The following is a 13,432-nucleotide window of genomic DNA, read 5'->3' on the forward strand; positions in this document are numbered from 1 at the left end:
CGCAAAGATTTTTGTCTCGTAAGAGCGCTGAATATATTTGCTCACATTTTCTTCTGGGATTAACTGTACAAATTTGAACTTGATTGGCGTCATGGATTGAAAAACGAGTGGTGGCCAAAGTCGACGTTAACGTTTTCGGATTCTACTGAAATTAGCGTTCTGCCTGATTTTTGGTATAATGCATTTGAATTGGTTCTACATACACACATTGCACTTTAACAGAATGCATATTTCCATGCGTTTGCCCTTAATTCAGATTTTATTTTTTTGCGTAAACCTTCATATTTTGTGATACAATTTATTTATTGAATATTCTGAGTTCCGGGCGGATGTGTATTTTTATTTACGTATGTAATTGGAACATAGCCATAATTATGATAAAAAAATAAATAGGAAAACGTAAAAATGTTATATGAATCAACTAAAATTACATATGGATAATTTATTAAAAGTACTGACTGGGACACGACTTGTTTTTGTTCGTATTGCAAATATTGTTGAAACAAAATGGAAATTCCCATATACATATTGGTATATGATATTCAAAAATGGAAACTTCTTTGTACTTGAGTGAGTATTTTTCTAAAGATTTTTTCAACAGTAAACGTTCGAAATTTGCCGTTCTAAAAACATGAACCTTTACACAATTATCGAAACAAAGGTATTATGGCGCCGGTACAAACAGACGGTCGTCCTGTGTTTGTATTTGTAACATTTTACACACAATGTACACAAGAGGTGGCAAGTGCGATGCCTTCCATTCAATTTTGGTGCGTTTAATTGAATTTTGTGTGTTAAAATGTGTGGTCCGAATGTTACGCCCCGGCTCCATATTGCATATAAATAGTATGTACCCTTTCACTTGACGCAACACTTATTTTAGTTTTGGAGTCCTTGAATCACGCGCACGTTAGTTCCTCGAATTCCACGGCTTACCGGTTAATCAGCTCTTAATTGCACATTGGTTATATAGAATTCTGTTTTGCAGACCTGTTCGGCAGCAGTAACGAGAACCTGAGCTCGAGTTCTGGCTCTAGCTGCGGCCTGCTTCCCATGCGCGCACAGGAAACTCTCATAGCCGACAACGTATTCTCCTTAGGACCCGAGTCCATCGACTCAAGCTGATCCGGATGTCCGCGCGTCCAGGAGTCACGAGCTGACGTCGCGATTGGGCTTATCCGGTGGACAACCGTCAGTTTCCATGTGCAAGTGGTTATCAGTAGACTAGCGAGACGATTGGTGTAACTTAAATCGGCCATGAATTTCTTAGATCTATTGTTAAATCAAAATACATGATCTTTATAAAGAACTGAAAATCACACAGATCACCGACGGGAGCGTCTGGCGTCGGAATTGATCTAGAGTAACGTACAACATACGTAACACAAATTGAATTATGCATTCCACGCAGTTTTGTTAAGCTATCGCCTCTTGCACTGAGGTCAATCAAGATTTGACTTTATATAGAACACAGTTGTTAACTTTGAAATCATTAAAATACATTGAAATTCTTGCGACAGGAAGAAATGAGCGTCGAAGCAAGTCGGTGTCACGAAAAGAACCTGAGTGAATAGACACTAAAATGTAATTGTCAAGAATAGGTTAAAATACACTTAAATTATGTATAGTTGTTCAGTGCACGTTCACGGACGCCCGTGATCTGATGCTCATTTTAATTGTGATGATTATGTTTTTCTGTATAAGTTAAAGCTTTCAAATGTTCATTTTCAAACGCTTGGGGTTATGGTTTGAAAAAACTATGAGATGCGTTTGTCCATGTAAAACACTAAGATGATGGGTCTTGGTGTATCAGTTTATAATTATTGCGAGGACCAATTTCAACATAACATCATAAGAGTCTAAAGTATGTTTCTAATAAGCGATCACTTCAATCTTGTTTTGGAAGGACGTTGATTAGGTTTCTGATGAAGTTATTTTAATCGGAGTTATAAAGAGGATGTTCCATGTTTTCGATATAATTTCACGAATGATTAGAGACATAATACATTTTCTACCATCTCGAGTGAAAAAGCACATTTATATTTTTTCAAAAACTGTTTAGCTCACTTGAGCACAATATGCTCATGGTCAGCTTTTGTGATCGATTTTTGTCCGTCGTGCGGCGTCAAAATTTGCCTTGTTAACACTCTAGAGGCTACATTTATTGTCCGATCTTCATTACATTTGTTCAGAAGATTTGTGCCACTGATATCTAGGACGAGTTCAAAAATGGTTCCGGTTGGTTGAAAAACATGGCCGCCACAGGGCGGGGCATTTTTAATAATATGGCTATAGTAAAACATTGTTGACACTATATAGGCCACATATTTTGTCCGATCATTATGAAACTTCGTAGAACATTTATCCTAATGATATCTTGGATGAGCTCGAAAATGTTTCCTGCTGGTCGAAAAACATGTACACTAGGGGGCCGGTCATTTTTCCTTCTTTGGCTTCAGTAAAACTTTGTTAACACTCTAGAGGCAACATTTATTGCCCGATCTTGAAGAAACTTGGTCAGAAGATTTGTACCAATTATATCTTTGCTGGTTTGAAAATTGTTGCAGTTGGTTGAAAAACATGGCCGCCAAGGGGCGATGGCATTTTGAGCTCACCTTAGCACAATGTGCTTATGGTGAGCTTTTTAAATCGCTTTTTGTCCGTCGTGCGTTGTGCGGCGATGATACCTTGGACAAGTTTAAAATGGTTCCAGTTGTTTGAAAAAGATTGCCGCCAGAGGACGGGACATTTTTCCTTATATGGCTTCATATGGCTATAGTTAAACCTTGTTAACACTCTAGAGGCCTCATTTATTGTCTGATCTTCATGAAACTTGGTCAAAACATATGTTCTAATGATATATTGGATGATTTCGAAAATGGTTCTGTTCTGTTGAAAAACATGGCCGCCAGTGTGCTGGACATTTTTCCTTAGATGGCTATAGTAAAACCTTGTTAAAACAATTTAGGGAACATTTATTTCCCATCATCATGAAACTTGGTCAGAAGATTTGTCCCAATGATATATTGGAAGACTTCGAAAATGGGTCAAGTTGCTTGAAAAACATGGCCGTAAGTGTGTGTGGGGGCATACTTTTTCCTATATGGCTATAGTAAAACCTTGTTAACACTCTAGAGGCCACATTTATCGTCCGATCTTCATGAAACTTGGTCATAATATTTGTCTCAATGATATATTGGCCGAGTTTTAAAATGATTCCGCTTGGTTGAAAAACATGGCCGCAATGGGTTAGGGAATCTTTCCATATATGGCTGTTTTTAAACCGTGCCAACCAACACTCTAGATGCCACATTAATTGTCCGATCTTCGTGAAACTTGGTCATAAAATTTGTCTCAATAATATCTTGGATGAGTTTTAAAATGGTTCCGGTTGGTTGAAAAACATGGCCGCCTGGGGGCAGGGGCAATTTTCCTTTAATGGCTATAGTAAAACCCTGTTAACACTATAGAAATCACATTTATTGCCCAATCTTCCTAAAACCTGGTCAGAATATTTGTTCTAATCATATCTTGGATGAGTTCGAAAATGGTGTTGGTTTGTATAAAAACATGACCGCTAGGGGCGGGGCATTTGTCCTTATATTGTTATAGTAAAACCTTGTTAACATTCTTGGTCACATTTATAGTCCAGTCTTTATTATATCCCCATTACCAATGCTAATGGGGGCTATAAAGGAGTCACTTTGTCGGTTGATCGGTCGGTTAGTCCCGAAAATGTTATCAGGTCTTCACCAAACTTGGTCAAAAGTTGTATCTAGATGATGTCTAGGTCAAGTTTGAATATGGGTCATGCCGAATCAAAAACTAGGTCACGGGGTCACTTTTAAACCGAAAGTTTGTCCGGACCATACCTACGTGATGTATCGTTAGATTTTAAAATGACTTGGTACATATGTTGACCATCATGGGACGGTGTGTCATGCGAAAGAAGAACGTCGATATCCCCAAGGTCAAGGTCACTCTTGGAGTTGCCCATGAATGAGCTTGTCCGGGCCATAACTTTGTCATTTATTGTGAGACTTAAATATCATTTAGCACATTTGTTCACCATCATTGGACGGTGTGTCATGCGAACGAATTACGTCGATATCTTTAGATAAAGGTCACACTTTGAGTTCAAAGGTCAAAAATGGCCATAAATGAGTTTGTCCGGGCCATAACTATGCCATAACTATGTCGTTCATTGTGAGATTTTAAAATCATTTGGCTTATTTGTTCACCATCATTTGACGGTGTGTCATGCAAATGAATTACGTCGATATCCCCAAGGTCAAGGTCACACTTTGAGTTCAAAGGTCAAAAATGGCCATAAATGACCTTGTCCGGGCCATAACAATGTCGTTCATTGTGAGATTTTAAAATCATTTGGCACATTTGTTCACCATCGTTGGGCGGTGTGTCATGCGAAAGGATTACGTCGATATCTGTAACGTCAAGGTCATACTTTGAGTTCAAAGGTCAAAAATGGACATAAATGATCTTGTCCTGGCCATAACTATGCCATTCATTGTGATATATTGAAATTACTCGGTACATATTAATTTTGTTCACAATCATTGGACGGTGTGTCATGCGAAAAAATTATGTGGATTTCTCCAAGGTCAAGGTCACACATTGAGTTCAAAAGTCAAAAATGGCCATACATGAGCTTGTCCGGGCCATAACTAAGTCATTCATTGTGAGATTTAAAAATGACTCTGTACATTAATTTTGTTCACATTAATTGGACGGCGTGTCATGCGAAAGAATTCAAGAGGTCAAGGTCAAAATGGCTATACATGATAATGGCATAATAATTCTTAAAAATCGCCCAAAATTAGCTTCTCTTGTTTTGTGAAGAAAGCATGCAAAATATTCTGTGTCGATGCAGCATGTGGAAGTATACGTCACGTGTGTGGTAAAGCTCTAGTTGAACTTGGTCTAAACATTTTTTGTAATGATATCTCTGATTTGTTCGAAAATGGTTCCGGTCTGTTGAAAAGCATGGCCGACAATCTTATACGACTATAGTAAAACCTTGTTTTCCCTCTCAAAGTCACATTAATAGTTCAATCTTTAAAGAATCTTGGTCAGAAAATTGGTTCAAATGATATCATGGGCTTCATAGAGAACAGTCATATCAGTTCCTTTGTAACTCATGTGAGCGACTTTGGGCCATCCAGGTCTTCTTGTCTTCAAATATAATAAACGTGAGTCATTTTCTTCAACTACAATACAGGGTAGTATTTTCTTAAAGGTGTAAATACATGTAAATAGCAAGGTTTTTAAATACATTTATTTTAAATTACAACTAGTACTTTGCTCCATAAACTAAATAATAATATTTTTATTATGATTATAATAATAATGATTACTCTTGATTTTATGTTCCTTTAACGATTGAAAAAAAAAATTGTTGTTTTTTCTAATCTTTTACGAACATTTTGTCCTTGAAATTGTTTCGGTTTGATCTCATAGTTGCAATTGTGTTCAAGCTGTCATGCCCACACGGTATAAATTTCGTCTTGATTCATTCTGTTACGCAGTATTCTGAGCCTTGTGAGGCTCGACTTAGGAAAACTTTGCTTAATACATATTCTTACAATTTCATCCCAGATAAGCCTGTGCTTTCCTCACAGGATAATATGGGACGACACTTTTCTTCGCTTTTATGGAATTGTTCGTGGCTGAGATAGACGAAGATCCAGTGTGAACGGAAGGTATTTAGCCAGTGCGGACTGCACTGACTTATCTGGGATGACACTTTACACATATGCTGTAATCCTATAGTGTTCCTCACAACGAGGCGCATTAAAGAAACATCGTCATAAAAATCAATTTATATCACTTTCCATAATTTTGATGGATATGAAATGAACAATTCAACTAATTTGACGGAGTTAAATCATTGTGCGACAACTTTACTAAAACATTTATTGTTTTATGTTCATGAACAAAACGAGTTGGAATAATCTCTCAACTACGATATTGCGTTCTCCTATGGGTATTATTATTATCATTTACATACGAGAGATGTTGCCACATTTTTGTGTAAAATATGTTCTTTACAAATCATTATTCTGGTAAATACTAAGATGCGATAATTAAATTTCTTATTATTTGATTTTTAATGAAATATGATTTAACAATGTCTATGGTGAGCTTCATTATGAAATATGATTACTAAAACAAAACATTTCATTTTGAATGAGGCAATAATAAATATACTGCATGAAATCTCGAGTGAGTATTGTTTTGATAGTTTACTGGTAAAGACGTTCCGTTTTCGTTGTATGTGCCTGTTTAAATGTTTTTTTCATGTTCATATAATTTAATTATTATTTGGTTTAATTTTTTGAGCGGTGTCAATATCTGTTTTCAAAGTTTATTATTTTAAGTGCGAAACAAACATCTAGCGGTTGCCCACTAAGTAAATTAATATCGTTACCAAGTTAAGTTTGTTGTTACTTTTTAAACTTACATGTGCTGTTTGAAAATCATGTTCACATATAGATTTCATATTATATAGTCATTTGGAGTTATACTTATATTTGCATGATTGTTGTTGTTATTCATGTTTATGACTTCATTTAAAGTTACTTTTTTTAGAGAGTATTTGTGTATGTTATTACATATATATATTATATCAATTTGCGCTTTTTTACGATTGACTGCAAGATATTTTCACTTTATTTGCGTTTTGAACATTGTCATCGTTTTCGACTTAAACAATCGGATATTTTGTATTATCTGTATACTTAAAGATGGTGTGACTTCATGTCTTTCATTTAAAGAGAGTATGCACGATTTTGTCAAATATTTATAAATTTATATAAAATGTGTAAAAAACTTAAACATATATTTCAATATAAATTAAAATAAAAGTTAAAAAGGACATGTGACGAAAAATTCGAAATAAGCCAGATACAGAATGTATATCATGCATGTACGATGCGAATCTAAATTCATACGACACAAAGACACAATTTTGTTTTACGGATCATTTTTATTTCCTGCAGCGATATCTATGCATACGACACACGAAAACTAACTCCGATCCTAATAAAATGACGAATGCTTCGGTAATTGTAGGAAAATATTAACGAAATTTCTTCGTCACAATCGGCTCGGGGTGCTAATTTGTCTTTGTTGCATTTTATGTAATTCGTCTTCAATGTATACTTTTTCTTGCCTATTTTGTGTTATTGTAACATATTTTTTATCAATATATTACAATTGAACACATATAAAAAGCGTGCATACTCTCTTTAATGAATTTTAGCTCACCTGATTGCTCAGGTGAGCTTTTGTGACCGGTCTTTGTCCGTCGTCCGTCCGTCCGTCCGTTAACATTTGTTCTTAAATACTCTAGAGGCCACATTTATTGTCCGATCTTCATGAAACTTGGTCAGAAGCTTCGTCCCAATGAAATCTCGGTCGAATTCGAAACTGGGTCGTGCCGGTTAAAAAACTAGGTCACTAGGTCAAAAAAAGAAAAAACTTGTAAACACTGTAGAAGTCACATTTCATGCTCAATCTTCATGTAACTTTGTCAAAATGTTTGTCTAAATGATATGTTGGTTGAGTTCAAAAGTGGTTCCGGTCCGTTGAAAAACATGGCCGCCAGTGGGCGGGGCAGTTTTCCTTATTTGGCTATAGAGAAACCTTGTAAACACTCTGGAAGTCACAATGTTTGCCCAATCATCATGAAAGTTGGTCAAAAAATTGGTTTTATTGAATACTCGGACGAGTTTGAAAATGGTCCAGATCGGTGAAAAAACATGGTCGCCAGTGGGCGGGGCATTTTTCTCTATATGTATATAGTGAAAACATGTCAACACTCTAGAAGTCACATTTTTGGCCAAATTTTCATGAATTTTTATCAGAACTTTTGTTTCCTAGATACGTGAGTTAAGTTTGAAAATGGTTCCGGTCTGTTGAAAAACATGGTTGCCAGGGGGACGTGGCAGTTTTCCTTAAATTTATATAGTAAAATGGCTTGCAAACAATCATGAATTAAGGTCATGTAACATGTGAGACAACTCTTCTAAATATTGCATTTAAGAATACAGTAGTTACTCCCCTTTGATTATTAATGTTTTCATAATAATACAGTGTAGTTGTGTTTCATTTATGTGTTAATTGTTATTCGAGGTTGGATGTTTTGGGGCATATAGTGATCGGACTGTCCGTCCGTCTGTCTGTCTGTCCGTCTGTCCGTCTTTCCGTCACACTTTGCATTTAGGTTTCCAAAAATGCTCATAACTTCTATGTCCCTTGAGATATAACCTTCATATTTGATATGCATGTGTATATGGACAAGGCCTTTCCTTACGCACACATTTTTTTAGCCCTGTGACCTTGACCTTGAACTTAGAGTCCGCGTTAAGGTTTTAAAATCTGCGTTAAGGTTTCGAAAAATGCTCATATCTATGTCCCTTGAGATATAACCTTCATATTTGGTATGCATGTGTATATGGACAAGGCCTTTCCTTACGCACACATTTTTTAGCCCTGTGACCTTGACCTTGAACTTAAGGTCCTCGTTAAGGTTTCAAAATCTGCGTTAAGGTTTCGAAAAATGCTCATAATTTCTATGACCCTTGAGATATACCGGTAACCTTCATATTTGGTATGCATGTGTATATGGACAAGGCCTTTCCATACGCACATTTTTTTTAACCCCTGTGACTTTGACCTTGAACTTAGTCTTCGCGTTAAGGTTTCGAAATCTGCGTTTAGGTTTCGAAAAATGCTCATAACTTCTATGTCCCTTGAGATATAACCTTCATATTTGGTATGCATGTGTATATGGACAAGGCCTTTCCATACGCACACAATTTTTAACCCCTGTGACTTTGACCTTGAACTTAGGGTCCGCGTTTAGGTTTCGAAATCTGCGTTTAGGTTTCGAATAATGCTCATAACTTCTATGTCCCTTGAGATATAACCTTCATATTTGGTATGCATGTGTATATGGACAAGGCCTTTCCATCTAAATCTGCGTTTAGGTTTCGAAAAATGCTCATAACTTCTATGTCTCTTGAGATATAACCTTCATATTTGGTATGCATGTGTATATGGACAAGGCCTTTCCATACGCACAAAAAAATTTACCCCTTTGACCTTGACCTTGAAATAGGGTCCGCGTTTAGGTTTCAAAATCTGTGTTTAGGTTTCGAAAAATGCTCATAACTTCTTAGTCCCTTGAGATATAACCTTCATATTTGGTATGCATGTGTATATGGACATGGCCTTTCCATACGCACAATTTTTTTCCCCTGTGACCTTGACCTTGAACTTAGGGTCCGCGTTGAGGTTTCGAAATCTGCGTTTAGGTTTTGAAAAATGCTCATAACTTCTTTGTCCCTTGAGATATAACCTTCATATTTGGTATGCATATATATATGGACAAGGCCTTTCCATACGCACAAAAAGTTTTACCCCTGTGACCTTGACGTTGAACTTAGGGTCCGCGTTTAGGTTTCGAAATCTGTGTTTAGGTTGTGAAAGTGCTCATAGCTTCAATGTCCTTTGAGATATAACCTTCATATTTGGTATGCATGTGTATATGGACAAGGCCTTTCCATACGCACACAATTTTTTACCCCTGTGACCTTGACCTTGAACTTAGGGTCCGCGTTTAGGTTACGAAATCTGCGTTCAGTTTCGAAAAATGCTATAACTTCTATCAAAGCGTTTATAGGGGGCATATGTCATCCTATTGTGACAGCTCTTGTTTTTAGCTCACCTGATTGCTCAGGACGGTACGCTTTTGTGACTGGTCTTTGTCCGTCCGTCCACATTTGTTCTTAAACACTCTAGAGGCCACATTTATTGTCCGATCTTCATGAAACTTGGTCAGAAGATTTGTCCCAATGAAATCTCGATCGAGTTTGAAACTTGGTCATGTTGGGTCCATTGAAAAAAAATGGTCCAGATCGGTGAAAAAACATGGCATTTTTCTCTATATGTATATAGTGAAAACATGTGAACACTCTAGAAGTCACATTTTTTGCCCAATCATCATGAAACTTGGTGAATAGATTTTATATATTTATATATATATATATATATATATATATATATATATATATATATATATATATATATATATATATATATATATATATATATATGAGTTTGCAAATCGTCCCGATGGGTCAATAAACATGGCTGCCTGTGGGGTGGGGCAGTTTTCCTTATGTGACTATATAGAGAGAAACCTTGTGATCGAACATTATAGAAGTCACATTTTTTCCCTAATCATCGCGAAACTTAGTCAATACTTTGGTTTTATTGATTTCTTGGACAAGTTGGAAAATGGCTCAGATCGGTGAAACACACTTTTTAGCTCACCTGATTGCTCAGGTGAGGTTTTAGGATTGGTCTTTGTCCGCTGTCCGTCCGTCCACATTTGGTTTGTAAACACTCTAGCATTCACATTTCTCAAGCATTCTTTATCAAAGTTGCTAGAGATCTCTGTCAAGTTTGATGATGAGTAAATTCACATAATTAATGCCATAATTATTGCCCTTATATTGTCCAAATTTTCATTATATTATACAAAATCCTTGTAAGCAAAGTTTGATGTGTGGGGGGTCAACTCAAAATATAGGTCACCATTTCAAATCTTACAAAAACAAAAGCACTTCCTACGCCAGAGTTTTCGTTCAATAATGATGAAACTTGACCAGGATGTTTGTCTGGTCAATATCTAGGTCATGTTTGACATTAGGTAAAGATTGAATGAACCGACTCCTCTCAGGTGAGCGAACTAGGGCCATCTTGGCCCGCTTGTTTTATCTAACAGTTTAGTTGCATTTGATTTTAAACAGCATTTGAAATCTTACACATTATGTAAGGGAATTGAATTTGTTATGCCCCGCCTTGAATATTGCAGAGGGGCAAAAAAAGTTAACCGTGTCCGTTTTTTGTTTGTTGTGGTAATGGTGTGAGACATTTGTATGCTCCCCGAAAATTTTCGGGGAGCATATAGTTGCCAGTTTGTCCTTCCTTACTTCCTTCCCTACTTTCTTCCTTCCGTCACACTTTTGTTACAGTTTCTTAATATTTTACCGATCTCTTACATATTTGGCATAAAGGTAACTTGCATGGACCTCTACCGTTTTATGAGGTTTGAGGTCACTTTGGTCAAGATCAAGGTCACCGAGGCTAATAATAGATTGTCTCAAGGTTTCCGTCACACTTTTGTTTCAGTTTCTCATAGCGCTTTCTAATATTTTACCGATCTCTTACATATTTGGCATTTAGGTACCTTGCATGGACCTCTACCTTTTAATGAGGTCTGAGGTCACTGGGGTCAAGGTCACCGAGGCTAATAATATATTTTCTCAAGGTCACACTAGGGTTACAGTTTTTCATAGCGCCTTCAATATTTTACCGATCTCTTACATATTTTGCACGTAGGTACCTTGCATGGACCTCTACCTTTTGAGGTTTGTGGTCACTGGGGTCAAGGTCATATAAGGGGAGCATCCCTGTTTTCTGTATAGTTTTAGCATATTCCTTCTATGTATATAATGAAGGTATATGTCCGTGTCCGACACATACCTTTGTCGTTCTTGAAAGGCTTTTGAAATAGATTGGTCACATCGGATTCAATATAATGACTGCATCGTTCATTATGTGATTTCGTAATAAATTGCCAACAAATTATGTTATAAATGATAGTTCATGTTCATGTGACCGTCTGTTCTATTGTACCCATTATGTGTGGTAAGAAATACTTGTTTATGTGTACAGTGGAATTAAGCGTCGGTGTTTGTGTTCCTCTAACTACTAGACTTGTATATGTTGTTTTTTTCTGTTTTTTTTTAACTGAAAGTTGCTTATTAAGAATACTTGTTAAAATAAACTGCTTTAAATTCAAAATACAGCAGCTGTGTATTTAGTCGTAGTAACACTTTCTCATTGAGAATGATGCTTCGACGATCGATCACTTCTCTGGAAGCGTTCTTCAGACTTTCGCTCAATACACCAAATACTGGTTGTGCGCACGAAACGTACTCAATAAGCGTTAGACTTTCGATGCAATCGAGATCAAGTCAAAAGGTTTTATTCAATATTATTTCAAATGTATATTTATATAGATAAGTTCGTCTGATCACGTGATGAACAGTTTTCATGAAACTATTGTCTTGAGTCAATTCAGTTTTTACTGTCAGAAAAAATACTTTTCTTGGATTAAACATTCATGCCTATAACCATGCATTACCATATTTTTTTTAATATACCCTTCGTATTGGAATAAGTGCTTTTTTGCCAAGCATTTGCGAACGTTTTCGCAGAGTTGCGTACGTCTGCATTACACAACGCTCTAAATGTGTTATCTGCTGTACGCCTTTTCTGTTGTGATATTTCAACGAGATAATTTGCGTCAACCATTGAAACTCTTTAACCTACCTGAACTAAATTAAATATACCAATTACTGTTGTATAACGAGAATGCAGCCATTATCTTTGTCTAAAACCTTTCTGTTTAAATCATTTTTCCTATCGCAAATTCACCTGTCGTTGACATTCAATGACGTCACAGGCACGTGGCAATACGCCATTAGTTTTTAATTACAAACACTAATACCTTAGAAGCAAAACCATTTTGAAACCAACGCTCAGTATATCATTAAGCCTCGGCTTTAGTTTAAGAAATCGCAGGCCAGTCGACATTTTACTGAGGTCTGCTGTTTCAATCACTAATTAGCGATGCTTTATCGGAAACGGAGCGGAAATTATGACAGTGGTCGTCATAGGAACGGTTCGGATGAATAACACTCAAAGAGATTCCCTGCGAGCGGATCTAAACGACAATCATTTCTAGATGATCGCCGCTAATGCTTCCTCGCTCACCGTGTACGTAGGCGGACGCGATGATTCCAGAAAGCTATGTGTTAGCTGCGCGGTCACATGTACACGATGCATAGGCGGTCACATGTGCAAGATGCATGGGCAGTAATATGTGCACGTTGCATGGGCGGTCATATGTGCACGCTGCATAGGCGGTCATATGTGCACGATGCATGGGCGGTCATATGTGCACGATGCATAGGCGGTCATATGTGCACGCTGCATGGGCAGTAATATGTGCACGATGCATAGGCGGTCATATGTGCACGATGCATGGGCGGTCATATGTGCACGATGCATAGGCGGTCATATGTGCACGATGCATGGGCGGTCATATGTGCACGATGCATGGGCGGTCATATGTGCACGATGCATGGGCGGTCATATGTGCACGATGCATGGGCGGTCATATGTGCACGATGCATGGGCGGTCATATGTGCACGATGCATGGGCAGTAATATGTGCACGATGCATAGGCGGTCCTATGTGCACGATGCATGGGCAGTAATATGTTCACGATGCATAGGTGGTCATATGTGCACGATGCATGGGCAGTAATATGTG

General features: G+C 37.2%; 1 protein-coding gene across 2 annotated transcripts in view; it reads left to right on the top strand.

Annotated features, from left to right (window-relative positions):
• The window catches only part of LOC127840102 (BCAS3 microtubule associated cell migration factor-like), a 51,300-nt gene extending 39,386 nt beyond the window's left edge, over positions 1-11,914 (top strand). Inside the window, exons 21-22 of one of the 2 annotated variants that reach the window (XR_008030414.1) lie at positions 989-8,722; positions 8,888-11,914. Coding sequence is in view for 1 of the 2 variants with exons in the window: in XM_052368545.1 (XP_052224505.1) it covers positions 989-1,125 (137 nt within the window). In the remaining variant the exon portion in view is untranslated. Of the gene's footprint in view, positions 1-988 lie in introns of both variants that reach the window. The other variant, XM_052368545.1, reaches the window with a different exon arrangement.
• Positions 11,915-13,432: the final 1,518 nt, after the last annotated feature.

Source organism: Dreissena polymorpha, chromosome 1, assembly GCF_020536995.1.
Source record: "Dreissena polymorpha isolate Duluth1 chromosome 1, UMN_Dpol_1.0, whole genome shotgun sequence".
Taxonomy (NCBI): Eukaryota; Metazoa; Mollusca; class Bivalvia; order Myida; family Dreissenidae; genus Dreissena; species Dreissena polymorpha.